Source organism: Colossoma macropomum, unplaced genomic scaffold, assembly GCF_904425465.1.
Source record: "Colossoma macropomum unplaced genomic scaffold, Colossoma_macropomum, whole genome shotgun sequence".
NCBI lineage: Eukaryota > Metazoa > Chordata > Actinopteri > Characiformes > Serrasalmidae > Colossoma > Colossoma macropomum.
In genome coordinates this window covers 24,875,451-24,891,841 of record NW_023494791.1, presented here as the reverse complement: position 1 = coordinate 24,891,841, position 16,391 = coordinate 24,875,451, and the positions used below count along the sequence as shown (strand labels likewise).

The window sequence follows — 16,391 nt, the reverse complement described above, 5'->3', positions numbered from 1 at the left end:
GTGGTCAGGACCCCCATAGGACCACCACCGAGCAGGTATTATTTGGGTGGTGGATCATTCTCAGTCCTGCAGTGACACAGTGGTGGTGGCATGTTAGTGTGTGTTGTGCTTGTACGAGTGGATCAGACACAGCAGTGCTTCTGGAGTTTTTTAACACTGTGTCCACTCACTGTCCACTCTATCAGACACTCCTACCTTGTTGGTCCACCTTGTAGATGTAAAGTCAGAGATGATAGCTCATCTGTTGCTGCACAGTTTGTGTTGGTCAACCTCTAGTCCTCCATCAGTGGTCAAAGGGGGCCGTCCAGAGGACGATGTTGGCTAGATATTTGTGCTTGATGGACTATTCTCAGTCTAGCAGTGACACTGAGACATTTTAAAACTCCAGTAACACTGCTGTGTCTGATCCACTCGTACAAGCACAACACACACTAACATGCCACCACCACTGTGTCACTGCAGGACTGAGAATGATCCACCACCCAAATAATACCTGCTCTGTGGTGGTCCTGTGGGGGTTCTGACCATTGCACAGGGTGCAAGGGGGCTAACAATGACACAGATGGACTACAGTCTGTAATTGTAGAACTGCAGAGTGCATGTATATGGTAAGTGTAGTAGTGGCAAGATACTGGCAGATATTTGTGGCAAAAGTGGTATCAGTGAATCCCTGCAAATGGACAAACAGAGATAATTCAGGCTTTGGTTGCTACTACTGTTTTTGTCTATGCATCATGCTTTTGTACATTCGTGTAGATAACGGTGTGCCACCCAGTGTCAGAAGCCACATATTTACAACCTTTTTGAGATTTGCGAGCAGTATTCTTTTTTTGTGAACAATTGTTTTATTGTCTTTTAACTTATATGTTGGCATACATACAACATAAGAACACATAACATCCCCTTTCTTTCCCCACCTCCCCCTCCTGGATGTGTTTCGGACAGTACATTTAAAAACATAGGTACACCTACATACGCATACATGTTTCAGAACATAACTTCATAAAAAGTGAGAAAATAAATAAGTAAGTAAATAAATAAATAAACATACATAAACATATGTGTGGGTCAAATAACGGGACTCCTCCTAAAATACAAAAACAAATAGGTAACTCTAGCAAGGGCCTAGTAAACATTCCACTGATTAGAGTGCCTTGTTCCAAGCATTAATAGTTCTTGACTGAGCACCATGTACACGAGCAACTGAAAGCTCCAAAGAAATAATATCAAGCGCAGACAAAATCCATTGCCGTCTTGAGATGGAGTGAGGAGGACTCCATCGATTGACCAACAGTTTCTTTGCAGCTGTCAAAGTACAGAGCAACAGTTGTTTGTGAGTAGTATTCTCGAGGCAGATTTGTTATAAATTAGGCATTGCGCTAATTGCTGTGGGATAAGCTTCCGTTACTTGTTACCTACATTAGCCTCACAGCTCCAACGCACAAGAAGCAAACTCATCTTTGGCTAATCAGATACATTTTTGGATAATGGGAAAACTGTTTGATTTTTTTTTCTATTTAAGCTTTAGAGAGGGGAAAGACACCTGGGTCACCTCACAAAGGGCTTGTTATGTAGCTTTATAATTAGCTGATTAGCTGAGTTGAGTCAGGTGCCATAGAGTACCTGTTAGGAAAGACACTCACCCAGACTCCAGGACTGGAGTCCATCATGCTTGTTAAAACATACAGTAGCTTCAGTATGGGTTTGAGTGGTCTGTGTGTAATTGCTGGCTGCATGTTTGTGTAGTAACAGAGCTGGAATTAGCAGTAGGAATCCTGCTGTCTCTTTTCCAGCTCACTCCATCCATTACAGGATTAGAACAGTAATGTTCAGCCTCTTGTCCTGCACACTGTCTGGCCCCTCAGATCTGCTACAGCAACCATGCACAAAACAGTATTTATGCTCCTGCCAAGCTCTCTCATCCACTGCAGCTACTGCTCCAAGTCCCATTGTAATGGTATTTTCAAGGTCATTATATCCATATGGGCTTACTGTAGTGTACTCCGCTGAGCTGCGAGTGTGTACGGGGCAGCAGAATGGGGGTATTATGTGTATGGAAACATAAGCTGGTTCTAACAGAAGCCTCCACAGCCGTTTCATTCCATTAGCGCCTAATACTGCATGCTGCTCCAAAACTCGCTGCTTTTCAAAGACCCTTATTACATAAGAGCAGCAGGCAAAAAACACACACAAACATGGGCATACACACGCATGTTTATGCAGTCATCCCCCACCAGCACAGTCATTGTAAGATACACATCAGGCTTGTGACAGGAAGAGAAAGAGGTATCTTTCTCTCTCTGTCTTTCTTTTTGTCTCTCTCTCCATTCCCTTTTCTCTGGAGTGCAATGATAAGGCAACAGAAGTCTATATTTAAATTGTTATGCTTTATGCTCTCTCTCCATCCCTCCTTAGTAAAGACAGACAGTGGGTTGTATAGGTAGGGCATGGTGCAAGCTGCTGTTTCCTGCCTAGGTCATGTACATCATCAGTGAATATCAGGGCTACATTTCAGAAGTTCAGTACCTGTCACTTCTGGTCACTTCATGCCAATCTAAAATGCATGATCTGAAGCCTTATGCTAAAATATTGGAAGTTAGTTAGTAAGGAAAACAGAAGTAGTGAAATCAGTGCCTACAAATTCACTTCCAAAATTCTTTCAGCTGCTCCTCCAACGAGTAGGTGAGCATGGGACTCAACTTAATGTGTGATAAAATGTAACACAGATAATTTATGTTGTTAAACAGATTCAAGAAAAACAGTCATCTGCAAATTATCACAGCAGTCAGACAGACTCAACATTCACCCATCACAGTAACTTTTTCATCATAAATCTTGTGTGTATAAATTATAGAATTCACATCGCTATTATTTTAATCACCACTTTGTGCTTGTAATATAGCACTGTTTTGAAGCATATCATCAAGTTGGAGTCAGAGTAGCCAGCTGAAGTACAGCCTCCGCACGAGAGTGTTACTAAGCGCTACAATGTATGCATCTAGAGAAGTTCGTAGACCCATATAAATTTAAAGTAACTTTTTCTTTTATAACTTTTATTCACAGATTCATCAAAGATGTACTGTAGATGTCATATAAATATATATATTTCAATTTTAGTGTGCTATTCTACTCCATGGTCAAAAAGAAATTTGCCACATTTAAAGCATAGAATTATATTGATTGTGTCTGCATTGATTTTAGTCAACTTTTTCCAGTGACTGCTAGCCCCTTAGTCAGTTACAATTACCCTGACCTATTAAGTGAGTCATAATATTTCCACTCATGCCACTTACAGCTGAACTCCTCACAAAATGGTAGGTGCTTGAAACATAGTTTATATTTTCTTATGTGGCAGAGATGATGTAGGTTGCTTGTATAAGGAATTATGGCTCCTGCTCTGTATTGTTCAAATTGTTTGAGAAAAAAAGAACAAAAATTAATGTGTGAAGTTGTGCCCAGCTCTCCACTGATATTCATTTAGAACTTTGGTGAAATTTAGAGCTGGAAAATGTTGAACCGCAGTCATTATCTGCCTAATTATATCAGCCTATGTGTGCCTCGTTAAAAGTGAATTAGTGTAATATGTGCCCTCGTTACTGCGTTTGAGCCAGTCAGTTGTGCAGTAATGTAAGCTGGGTCTAAATAGCTCCACTTGGTAGAAGGCCAATATTTCTATAATGTGAAAAATCCATAGGTGTCGCTGCTTTTGACGGGTACTGCATATACCTTTATTTGTCCATTTTCTGCTCCCTGTCTAGAGTGTAGCATGACGTAAATAACATTATACTAAGCAAGGTCATAACTGTCAAAAATCAGAGCATTTGGTTTGGTTAGGAGAAAGGCTATGGCTTGGCGGCAGTCTTGGAGGGTGAAAATAAGCCCTCAGCCCAGTGTAAGCACACTTAGCTACAGATACATCATGTGTTTCTGAGCTCCAGAGCTGTGTTTTCTATTCAGATTCAAGCTCGCCTAATTTCCAGAGACGGCCAAGGTGCTCAGGGTTGAGCAGGTTGCGGCAGGCGTGAGAAGTTTCTGGCATTAGGGGGAGCTTCATCTGTGTCTGTGCTGCAGGGGCTAACAGTGGCTCAGCCAGTGGCACGCTGATGGGGGTGGGATGCACAGCTCACACTGCTGAGTGAACAGGTTCAGAGGTGTAATCTTCACAGCCAGGGCAGGACACACCCACACACACACACACACACACAGCAGGGCCAGATGCTCTCTCTCTCACTGTGTTTCTGCCACTGTCTCTTTATCTCTTTCTTTCTCTCATGCCAGATTGGCAGGTCAATTTGTTTAATGTGTTAACTGTGCCTGTTGACCTCATGCAACCTGCTGACATCACACGAACATACAGACACACATGACTTACATAGCTGGCGCTCAGTGCAACAGAAGACATTACGCAGTTATTGATGGAATATAGTGCTGGTATTAACACCTTTCAGGTCTTTCCACTCTTGTACATCTTGTGTACGCAAGTCCACAGCTCAGCAGAGTTGTCAACCAGTACATTTTTCATGACCACAGGAGGTGCTGATCCATTAAAATGGAGTATTAGGGGCGCTTTCACACCTGCCTTGTTTGGTGCGTACCTATCAAACTTTTTCTTTTATTTGTTTCACTTTGACAGGTGTGAACACTCCACCCATACTTGGGTGCGCACTTGAATCAATGCAAAATTTCTGACCAATAAACAAACACTGACATGTATAATTCTGTGCGCTTAGCCATTGCAGTGTGAAACCAACTAAATCAAATAAACGCTCTGATTCGGACCTTAGTAAACACACCAGGTGTGAAAACAGTGTAAGAAAAACATGTCTTAATCATGTCTATATGTCACCAACAAAGATGGTGGATGAAAACTGATCTATATGCAAATTGATAGGGTGAGCATTGCAGCAGGCAGCAGGATAATCTATGGGCCAGATTTACTAAACATGTACGATGGCACTAATGCATTTTACACACACAAATGCACTCACAGTTGATCAGTGTGTGTGCAAAAGTCACTGAGCTGCAGATTTTAAAACACTGATTTCATGAATATGCACTTTAGGGCGTGGCACTGTCCAGGCACAAAAATAGTAGAAGAAACTATGTAAATTTAATTCAATTTACTAGCATGAACTGACTAGAAAACTAGAGAACTTGGAAAACAGCCACCACATGAGGCATGAGAGAAGATTTGATACCAAAAGCATGCTTCTCTTTTTGTCTTAGAAAAAAAAAACATATTTCTGCTAGTTTTGTAGAATTTCCTCCATCTTTGTCCATTTAGCAGTTTTTTTGTTGTTTCTTTCACTTTCATTATGGTAAAACTTGCTGAGCAACTCTTTCCATATGAAAAATATGAGAAGTGTAGTTATTAAATACACTTGAATGTAGGGCTGGGCAGTATGACAATATGTATGTTATTGTGATAAATTATGTGACATTACAACAAGCTTTTCTGAGCATGTCTAGAACATTCTAGAACACTGACCTACTGCATGTTTCATTACAAAGATTACATAATTTGTCTTGTTTGTTTCATTGGATTTAGTGCAGTGCAGTGTGTGAAATACTAAATAAAATTATTATGTGCTTACATTTTTAAATGTAGCACTACTGGTTTATTTTTGTTTGTTTTCAATTTATCAGATGTAAGAAAAAAATAAATATTGTGACATTGTGTATTGAGAACATTTCTTGAAGTATCATGATATTATGTTATGGCCAAAATGTACAGTGCAATCTTGGAATACATATATATGGAACAAAACCTTGCATGTGAGTGAGTGAGTGAGTGAGTGAGTGAGTGAGGATGGTCATTGGAGCAAGCCATTCTAGGAACTGCATGTGCGTGTGTTTATTCTAAAAAAGGCAAATACAATTTTTCCTCATAATCTTTAAAATGCAAGGCATTGCATAAGAACTCACTTCCTGCACTTGCATTAAATGTCCAGCTCCTCTATAGAGGATGTCTTTTTACATTTGGTGAAAGCTCACTCTGCGTGGATCTATGCATTAGCGCCTCTGCAATTCAAATGAACTGGTTTGTGGGTAATGTTATTTGAATGACAGGTCATTGTAAATTAGTCTCAAACTAGGAACCAGCTCTGTGCCCTAAATTTTTACATACGCTTAAGATTTTGGATGGCACTGTCCACATTATCAAACAGGGGCTTGGTGTTTGTCTAATATCTGTAGTTTCATGATCGAAGATCTGCATATCTTTCTCTAAAATAACTATAAACAGCAGTGTTCTAAAGACAGTGAGATTTTGTCCCACCACTGACGTGGCTTGTCTGGTAAAATGAGGAAATTTGAAAGTAGTTTGTAAAGTACTGCATGTGGTCACCTCGACCTCTGTGTAATGATTGAAAGGCCACAGTTTAAGCTTCTCAGACTTCTGTATAGTGTTAGTGACCCAAGCCCCATTTACAGAGCATTTATTATGGTAGCAGCAGAGCAGCACACTCAGTTGATCTGAAGAAACCTGAAAGCAGAGAGCTGAGAAGCGGCCATTTTGGAGCCCATCCAAGAAGACGTCGTGATGTGTCCGGTTAAAGACGAGAAGGCCTTGCAGGACAAGCCGTGTTGCCAATAGCACAGACAAGCTCAGATCATCCTGCATGTGCACAAGACTTTAATACATGCTGAGGGAGAGATACCCTTCATGCATTTTAATAAGCTGGATCTTCCAGTGGTGTGCAGCTCTTGCCAGTACTACATTACAGTCAGCTGTGCATTCTTGGCCATTACTTTTGTCCAGACATACTAATGGAACCCACAGAAACGTTAGCAGTCTACTGTTTTATTAACACTATTACCACTTATAAAATATTTATTTCTCACTGCCTTTGTTTCCTAATTATTTTTTCTGTGATTGCTGTTTGTTGCAACTTTATTATGTGTTGCGCTGTTGAGTAGTGACAAAGTTTAATTAAATACAGTAATTTGGTGCTAAACAAGCAGCATTATTTGAGTCATTTTATTATAACGTTAAAACCTTAGCAGCAGCAGCTCCATCTCAAATTTGTTCAGTGCAGGCTGATATTCCTGTAGCCTAGTCCTACAGTAATGTGCAACAAAGGAGAGTTTGAAATGATAGGATATAGGTATGGATGTAAGTTGTCTTTATTTAAAAAGCATTTCCTAGGTCCACAGCTCAGGTCAGAGAACAGTCAGATACATCATAAACAAGAAGAGCATACAAAAACAGAGAAACAGGCAGCAAAGTCAAATCCAGACAACCACAAAATACAACAAAGGAAGACCAGAGATATGAAACTACAGAAAACTAGAACGACTTTCTTAAAAATGAAGGTGTCAACGAGGATCCTTTGGAGCGATGCCATAAAAGAACCTCTTCTGGTTTCCTAGAGAACCTTTAAGTGGATTGTAAATCAATGTGCAAGTGTAAAGAACATGTTTTAACGAACCTCTACATCATGTAGAAGTCCTTTACCAATTAATTTTTTTCCTATGACCATCCATCCAGTCCAAGAACCTTAAGTTATAAGTGTATACCAAGGAATATAAGAACTAATCTATGGAAACCAGCTCAGAATTACGCTGGGTTAGCCATGCACATGACTTTGCAATGATAGATACAGGTGTGAACACTAATAGCAAAAAAAGAGACAAGGCTCCAGAATTAGACACAGTTGATGATAAAAAAAAGTAGTAAAAAAGAAGAACAAAGCCAGGGAACTAGATGGGATTCCATGACATGATGCACTGTTTGTGTTTGTTTTTGGATGTTTTTCAGATGCCCCTCTGGAGCTGCCCCTGCTGCAGCTGATCCCGTCTCAGAGGCAGCTTGTGTTCCGAGGTGACCGTCTGCCCTTGCAATGCACCGCCTCCTACCTGGACCCCTCCTTCACACTCACCTGGAGCCATGAGCGGCGGCCTGTACACACACAGGAGGAGATAGGGGTGTATGTGGAGGAAAGCATTATCCATGACTGTTGCCTCATCACCAGGTCAGAGATGATGTTAGGCTTTGTTCAGACATATCAATTTTTTGACACATCCAGTTTCCATTCATTCCATTTCAACAGCAAAAAAATAAAAACACATGTAATACAGCTTTTTCCAAATGTGGTTTTAAGTTCAAATTCAATTTGTTTTGTTACTATGACTGTCAATGTGAATATATGCGCAAATGTGACTACAATGTTGCCATATAAATTGGATTTGGTCACTTGCAACTTGCAATGTGGACACTATAAATTGGATTTAACCCCTTGAATGGCCAGGCCCACCTATACGCATCTATAACTTAAGAATAGCTCAGCCAGTTTGCATTGAAACCCCTGTAGTTACTGAATAATAAGCCTTAGTACGTACGAAGCCTGGGATTTTAAGGGGTTAAGAAGGAGAATCGAGTCAGTATGAAAGTCTTACGTAGCGACAACGGGAGAACGAAGGAGAATAAGTACAGTCACATGTGCTCATTGACTAATGTCTATATGTCTTTAGTCTTGATTTATGTGCGCACATCCGAGTGGCTTTAAATCAATTGACAGTACACTCATGCACAGACATATATAAAGTGACCTTCTCCCAGCTGTGATTTACCTTTCATTATCATTGCCCTTGATATTGGTTGGGAAGGGCGGGACAGGAATGTTCTGGCAAAGTGCCAGCTGTATGCTTCCCTGTCAGGGTTGAGCCACTGTTCTGGAAGTGTTGTCTCATTGTTATATGTGGCTAGCACACTAACAGGAACAGATGCTGCATGCTATGGCAGTAATGTGGCTGGTATCTGTTTACGCACATTCTGCCAATCACTGTGTCTTCCTCATCCTCCGTTTCCCTCCACTGGTCAGCACAATGCATATGTTTGCACACATGCAAAATGTTCATACACTTTTCCTGTGTGCGTGTGTGTGTGTGTGTGTGTGTGTGTGTAAGCATGTGTGTGTGAAAGAGTGGCACAGGGCTGTTGATTAGTTTAACTGCCTCTCGCTTTGGTGCGAGTCTGGCCATAAATATTGATGGAGTGCCGACAGAAATATGTTTCCCTGTGTCAACAAGCCTGGAACGCTTTGCTCGCAGTTTTCATAGAGCATGCCGAAAACTCCAGCCTTCATAAACCACCCAGGAGGATGCTCGTTTTTTCCACTGCTGCAGCCGTGCCCTCGTCACTGGGAGGCTTGCAGTCCCTTTACTGTGAGTGATGATGGTTGGATGGCAGTGGGAAATCTCAGTGTCAAACAGGACACGCTGACTGACTCACAGTTTGATCCCCAGAGCACACGAATGCACTCCATCTCTTTCCTTTTCTTCACTGGCTGCGGTTCTTACGCATTTTTGTCCAGCTGTGCTCCAGAACCACTCACTTGGGTCATTTTCCTAGGTCTTGTTATGAACATTGTGGATAGTTAGTTGCTTAAATTATATAGTGTAGCTCCTGTTTGAATCTAATAAAGCAATTTTTACTGAACTAGAAATGAAACTATCAGTGAATACCAAGAAGACTATAGCTATATTTTGTCATTTCTAAGTATGTTTTACTTATGAATTTTATGGATAGCATTGCTATTGTTTTTCGAATACTAAACAAAATAGAAACGTCTAGCAAAGAGTATTCTTTGCTCTTGCGTTTGCTCCATGTAGTTGCTCTGTTCCAGTCGTCTGCTCTTCCACTGAACAGTTAGACTCATTTTCCATCCTGCTGGAATGTGATGGATTTCTCGTCGTTCAAGTTCTGATTAGGCCCTGCAATTAAGCCCTCGCGTTCCCCTTCTGCACACAAACTGTGCAGGTCTATTTTCCGAGTGGAGCTCATACTGTAATGTTGTTCTTGGCAGTGGGGAGACCCCACTAGCGGAGGAGTGGTGTTTAGTAATGCTGTCCTTTCCAGCACAGACTAGCCAGACTGACCAATCGGCCAACCAAAACACTGGCCTGCTTAATCATGAGCCACACATACACAATCACATGCATGCGCACTGGCTTCTGGTCCTGTGTCATAAACACAACTGTCAACAGAGACTGAGAGACTTATTGAAGGGGCTCTCCCCCCAGTAGAGTGTGCACGATGTAAAAATACACCCTCCCCATTAAGTACTACGTTACCCCACTATTAACCTGTCACTGTAAATGACAGATGTTGTACAGTGTTTCAAGACCATTTTTTCCATGATGGTTACTGTTAGCTTAAAAACTGGGTTTGCTGAAGGCCGCTTTCATAGATTGGGCTCGTTCAGGGATTTTGTGCGTGTGTGGTGTGAATGATGATTTTGAGCATGATGATATGAGTTTAGAAAAGCGTGGAGTACAGATGTTTAGTCTCATCAATACACTATTAACACATTTGGGTCCAATTAGAGAGCCCAAACCAACAACCTCATTTACATGTACGGTCAAAAGGCATTCTGCTAAAATGTCAGGCATGTGTGCTTAATAAGTAGCCACACACAGAAAGTTTATGTTCTCTTCTCATAGCCCTGTTCCTCTTGGAGCTGTAGATAGACTTGTAGTCCAGTCTGAGCTAACAGCTAATAGCCTGACGCACTGTGTAGCCTGGCCCCCATGCTGAGTGATGGCACTAGGCTAAAGAGCCAGTAACTGATGCTAGCTGAGAGAGCTGTGGAGTGTGAATCATGCCTCATTACTCAAAGCTCTAGGAGCCTCTAGAGGTGCAGTCCACATCTCTGCTAATCTCATTCCATTTTTAATCATTCAGATCCGACATAGAATAAAAGAACAGGGGAGCAGAGGAGAAAAGCAAGAGAGCAATTTTTTGTCTCATGTTTTTGCTCAGTGCTCCCCTTTAGGCCCTTCGTCCCTTCCTCTCTCTCTCTCTCGCTCTCTCTCTCTCTGTCTCTCTCATATTCTTGCCTGATTGGTCTGTGTAATTAGGTTACCATGGAGACTGAAGTCTTAATTGGCTTGTTAGACTGCGGTTTGGCTGATTGTGGGGAGTGGGAAATGATGCTGTCCCTCTCACACAGATGACTGGAGCAAAAGAGAGTGACGATTAGTGAGACGATAGTGAGGGAATAGTGGGAGGGAAGAACACGAGTGGAAATGGTGACTGAGGGACTGAATGAAGGTAAAAAGGATTAGATGCAAAAGAAGTATCTCTTTTTACATTGAGTTATTTACTGCATTGTTTGTTTAGATAAAACAGGAGAAAAACTAGCCTTGGGCTGATAATTGATGTTATTGAATATTACAATTTAACCATCTCTTTGTACAATTTCTAATCTATATCTAGTTCAAAAGTACAGTAGAAAAAACTGCACTTACTTACAGACTAAAACAAACAAATTACCAACAAATTCACTACACCCTGCCCTGAAAGGTGCCCATTAACCAAAGTCTGCACTTTGGTGACATAGAGGGCAACAGACCTCGAGGGCACTGACTTTGAAAGTGTGCATTTTAGCACAGACTTGTGCACAGGCTATATATGTACTATACCCAGAGGAAAACTATTTATTTATTTATTTATTTATTTATTTATTTATTGCACTAATTTGTTCATCTACAGTGGTTCAATATATATTACAAGCACACTGCAGCTCAATGACATGGTAAATTAAAAAACAAACGTATTTTAGGTCACATCTAAATATTTTCTCCATCATGTTAGTCCAACAGCTGTAAACAAACCCTGTCACTCGGATTGGTCCTAGACTGTACCTTAAGAAATTTTGGGTAAGAGGCCACTGCTGAAGCTTCATTAATGCGGTCCTTGCCAAAGGCCGCACTGAGGGCGCATGGAGGGCACTTATGAGTGGCCCTTTGAACAGCAAAATGAGAAACAGCCTTGCGGTCATTGCGATACACACAAATGTGGAACGCAGGGCAACAAGTGCAGCAAATGAGACAGGACTTATGTAGTTGTATTTGTCTTCTCTTCACCATAGAATTCTACATGAACAATTGCATTCTCCCAGTATTAATATAAAAGTTAATTTTTTCTTTAAATACATTTCATTAACAATTCCAGTCCATTGACTTTAATTGTTTTTTCCACTGGAATGTGTATTCTGGGTTACAAAAGCAAGTCACTGCTGTCAACTGTCAAGAAATAATCTTGCAGACATGGGAGTGCTCTCCCTCCTTTTTCTTTGGAAAGATGTAAGGCTGAAAGCTGAAGACTTTATCCCAAATCTTTTTTTCCATTCCAGATAAACCAGAGTGCTTCTTATCCCATTCTCTAAAATGATTTGGAAGAATATCTTCTTGTACTGACGGAAAAAGACATGGTGATATTTTCATTTTAATAGCTTCTATAATAAATTAGTAGTGTCTGATTACTCGTCTGATTACACGTCTAATGGACATATTGAGATCCTACTAATTGCTCATTTTATTGATTTATTCATGGGACTATACGTTTATTATGGTCTTGGATAAAGATATACTTAAGTATTATATTAAACAATTATCTCATTTAAAACATTAATTATCTTACAATATACATACATGAAATATATATATATATATATATATATATATATATATATATATATATATATATATATATCTATATATCATGTGTGCATATTGTAAGATAATTAATTTATATCCAGAATAATCCTTCAGGATAATCTGCATTAGTTCTGGATTCTAGGTTAGTCTAGATAGAACTGATAGTGTATCATATCTGTGTTTAACTGATCTTGCTCTTTTCTCTGTTTTGTCATCCTGGAGATGTCCCACTTAACCCTTTCCTTTTATACACAGTCTTATTCCTGTAGTTTTCTTTGGAGCTGCAAAGGAGCTCAAAGGAGTAGGCTACAATTTTACTCTGCAGAACAGCCTTTGCTGCATTCAAAATCCCACTTCCATGCTCTTTGTGAGGGCGATGTAATTCCTCCCAAAATATTACCTGCATCGTTTTGCTTTTCATCTTTGTTATAGCTTTACATCTTTTAGCTGCTCTGTGCAACCTATTAACATTTAGTGAGATTACCTTGTACTCCTGATGTCTCGTGAAATTTCCATTTTGCTCTCTTGAGTTAATCTATGAAGGGATCTGTATATCTTCATTTCATCTGAGCGGAGTAGGCATAAGGGGTAAAGTTTCAATTTGGAAAGTGTTTGGAAGTACTTTGTATACTGGACAAATGATCTTGTGATTAATCATACTTAAAACTGACCAGGAGAGAGTTAGAAAAAAATAATTATGCTATGTTAACGTGCATAATAAATCCCTTTGGCTCACTGTATGGTCATTAGAAGAATGCCAGTAGTACTGCTATATTCTTCCTCTTCAAACTTACTGTCTCCACCTATGAGTCAGACTTTAACAGATCTTTTCTTCCATTTCCAGATTTGATTACCATTTTTCTCCCAATAAAAACATTTCACTTATGCCTTTGGATCAAAATCTGTTTCTCTATTTTCTTCTCTCAGGGAAGCACACCACCGAAGATCAGAGCTGATATTCACCATTGTGCTTTGGTATGTGGTATGAGAGATTTATAGACTGTCTGAATGTTAAGATACTCCATTATCTTAAGTTTTGACCAACAAAAAAACCAAATAACAAAGGCCATTGCATCATTTTCCTCTAGGACACTATGTATACATATATTTTTCCTGCTTGACCAAAACTCCAGGTCTGTTTACTGAGCTTTAACTTAGAGAGGAGTGCATCACTCATGTTCACATTCATTTCCTCCACCTCTGCAGTGCAGCTCTCAGCTTCTTCCACTCTTGTTTGGAGTTTTCCAGCTACATCATTAATTTTCTGGTTTATAACATCTTTGAAGGCATTCAGTTCCTTTCTTATGACCCTTGGAAGTCCCTGAAGTCTACGGAATCATTCAGCTTCTGTGTCAGGTACTCTCACAAGACTTGAAGTGGATTCCGAGCATATATTCTTTGAGAAATTTGCAGATTGCATTATTATGATTATCTGTAGCCTCAGTCTCTGGGGCTTAGCATTCTTGGCATTAAAGTGTTCCATCATTCTTTATCTGGTCAAGTGGGTTTCTTCTTAACCTTTTTTTCTCCTTCTATATTATGTTTGAAGTCATATTTGCAGTTCACAGTTCTTTTCATTCATGTCATATTGACTGATAGAGCTGTTTTTACACCATATGCACTGGCACCGTTGAGATCACAAAGAATTTTTTTTTCTTTTTTTTTTTAAGTACACTTAGTTCTAATTAGGTGTTCATCCCCTTTTACCCTTTCGTTCTTAGTTTTAAGTGATCAGTCACCTCAGGTGTTAGCATCAAAGTCATGTGCAGCTGTAATGTGTTGAAATACTAACACTGGTCCCACATCAAATTACTGCAGCCCTTAAGGCTAAGGCCAAATTGTTCTTCTCAGCAGTACAGCACTAGCAATCAGAGGTGGGTTTCCCTAGAGAGTCACAGCATAATGGTCATCATAAGGTGGAAAAATGACTTCATCACTTTCAATACTTTCTCTAATTATTTAAGACTGCATTAAATAGGGACCCTTTGACTGTGACTTTTAGAGCTGGGCTCTTTCAGTTTGGGACATAAATGCCAGAAATCAAAGACTCATCTGTTATATAATACTTAATTATGTTAGTGGATAATCTTACCTTAGCCTGGAAAAGGATGGCACCCCCAATCCAGGTAAGGGGAAAGGACCTGCCCCAGGTGGAGGAGTTTAAGTGTCACGGGGTCTTGTTCTCCACTGATGAGAAGAGGGATCATGAGATTGGTCGCAGGCTGGGACAGGCGGCAACAGTAGTGCGGTCACTGTACCAGACTGTATTGGTGAAGAGGGAGCTGAGGCAAAGCTCTCTGTTTACTGGTCAGTCTACATCCCGACCCTCACCTATGGTCATGAGCTGTGGATAATGACTGAAAGAATGAGATTGTAAATACAAGCGGTGGAAATGAGCTTTCTTCACAGGGTGGTTGGCTACACTCTACTTGATAGGGTGATGAGCTCAGTCATCCGGGAGGGGCTCAGAGTAGAGCCTCTACTCCTCCACATTGAGAGAAGCCAGTTGAGGTGGTTCGGGCGTCTGATCAGGATGTCCCCTGGACGCCTCCTGGTGGGGCTTTACCAGGCAAGGCCTACTGTGAAGAGACCCCGGGTCGTCCTATGACCCACTGGAGGGATTAGATCTCCAAGTTGGCCTGGGAGCGGCTCAGAGTTTTACTTCAGTACTTTGAGTTTAAATACAACAAGAAGGATGATATATTAAATTAAAATGAACTAAAATTGCAAACATGTATATATTTTTTCAGCTCTGACTGTTCCCTGCTGGTGTACTCCATACATAGTGCTGCTTTCAAACATTTGTTTACCTTTCAAATCTTACTGTTGATGTTGTTATTTGTCCTAATGTAGGCACACAATAGGCTTTTTAAGTAGCCAAAGACTGGACATAACCAAAGGCTTGCTATAGGGCCCAAAAAAGATGAGAATGGCATGACTAAAAGAGTCTCATGGCCTTGAGTGACTCACTTTATGAATGAACGGATAGGGAGATGAGAGGAAGTGAGAGAGAGAGAGAGAGAGGAGAGGACAGGAGGGGAAAGATAAAAGGCTGAGTCCAGAAGACTTTTTATTTATTCTGAAATCACTCCACAAAGCATTCAGCCTGCCACTGCCCACATCCACTTTTAGCTCTCCCTCTATTAAAGCGTTCTCTTCGCTGCACAAGAGATGGCTCTGAGAGCCCCGCTCTGTCTGAGAGCATGTTTGCATGTGTGTGCATGTGTGCTTTTGCTCTTATATTTCCTCTGTCTTTATTTTTTTCTTTCAGTGTCTGAGTGTCTGTATAAGCTCATTTGTTTATGCATTAGTATTCAGTAAACTGGAAATGCCTGTGTCCTACTATTCTAAAAATACACTCGTATTTACCTTTGTTCTTTAGATCTCTAAACACTTTCGCTCTGTCTATCTCTCTGCCCGCTCTCTGTCTCCCTCTGTTTATCTTCTTCACTCTCTCTCTCTCTGTCTGTCTCTCAGAGGAAGCTTGAGGGGACTGTGATCAGGCTGTCCGCCGGGCTCATGGTCAGACTGTTGGAATGCTCCTTTGTAAAAGCCCAGGTTTTATCGTTAACAGCCTCATGAGCTGCGTTATGTAAACAAATCGTTAAATATCAGCGCAAGTGCGTAAATGCTCCTAATGAGGCCTTGGGGAGGCGTTATGTGCAGTCAGCTTCACAATAGAGTAGTGTTGGTGCGAATTTAGGTCAGTGTATGTGTGTGTGTGTCCTGTGTCTCTGTCCGCCTGGGTTGCTTCCATAGCCTTCCCATTAATGTGTGCTGTTCTTTAGCTTGGACAGCCTTTACAAAGTGGAATCTACCGTGCTTGAGCTGGCCGTGCTGACCCAGTAAAATTTGATGTGCATGTTGTTTTCAAAGCTAGGAATCATTTCATAGACTTTTTACAGACTCCTGCTTGTCCAGTGTCAGATTGGAAGCTGGCCACTGTGTTC

General features: G+C 40.7%; 1 protein-coding gene across 1 annotated transcript in view; it reads left to right on the top strand.

Annotated features, from left to right (window-relative positions):
- Nucleotides 1-16,391, top strand: part of LOC118810643 (adhesion G protein-coupled receptor A3) — a 194,847-nt gene that overhangs the window by 39,807 nt on the left and 138,649 nt on the right. The window contains exon 7 of the mRNA XM_036574580.1: nucleotides 7,760-7,973. Within this exon, the coding sequence (XP_036430473.1) occupies nucleotides 7,760-7,973 (214 nt within the window). The remainder of the gene's footprint in view (nucleotides 1-7,759; nucleotides 7,974-16,391) is intronic.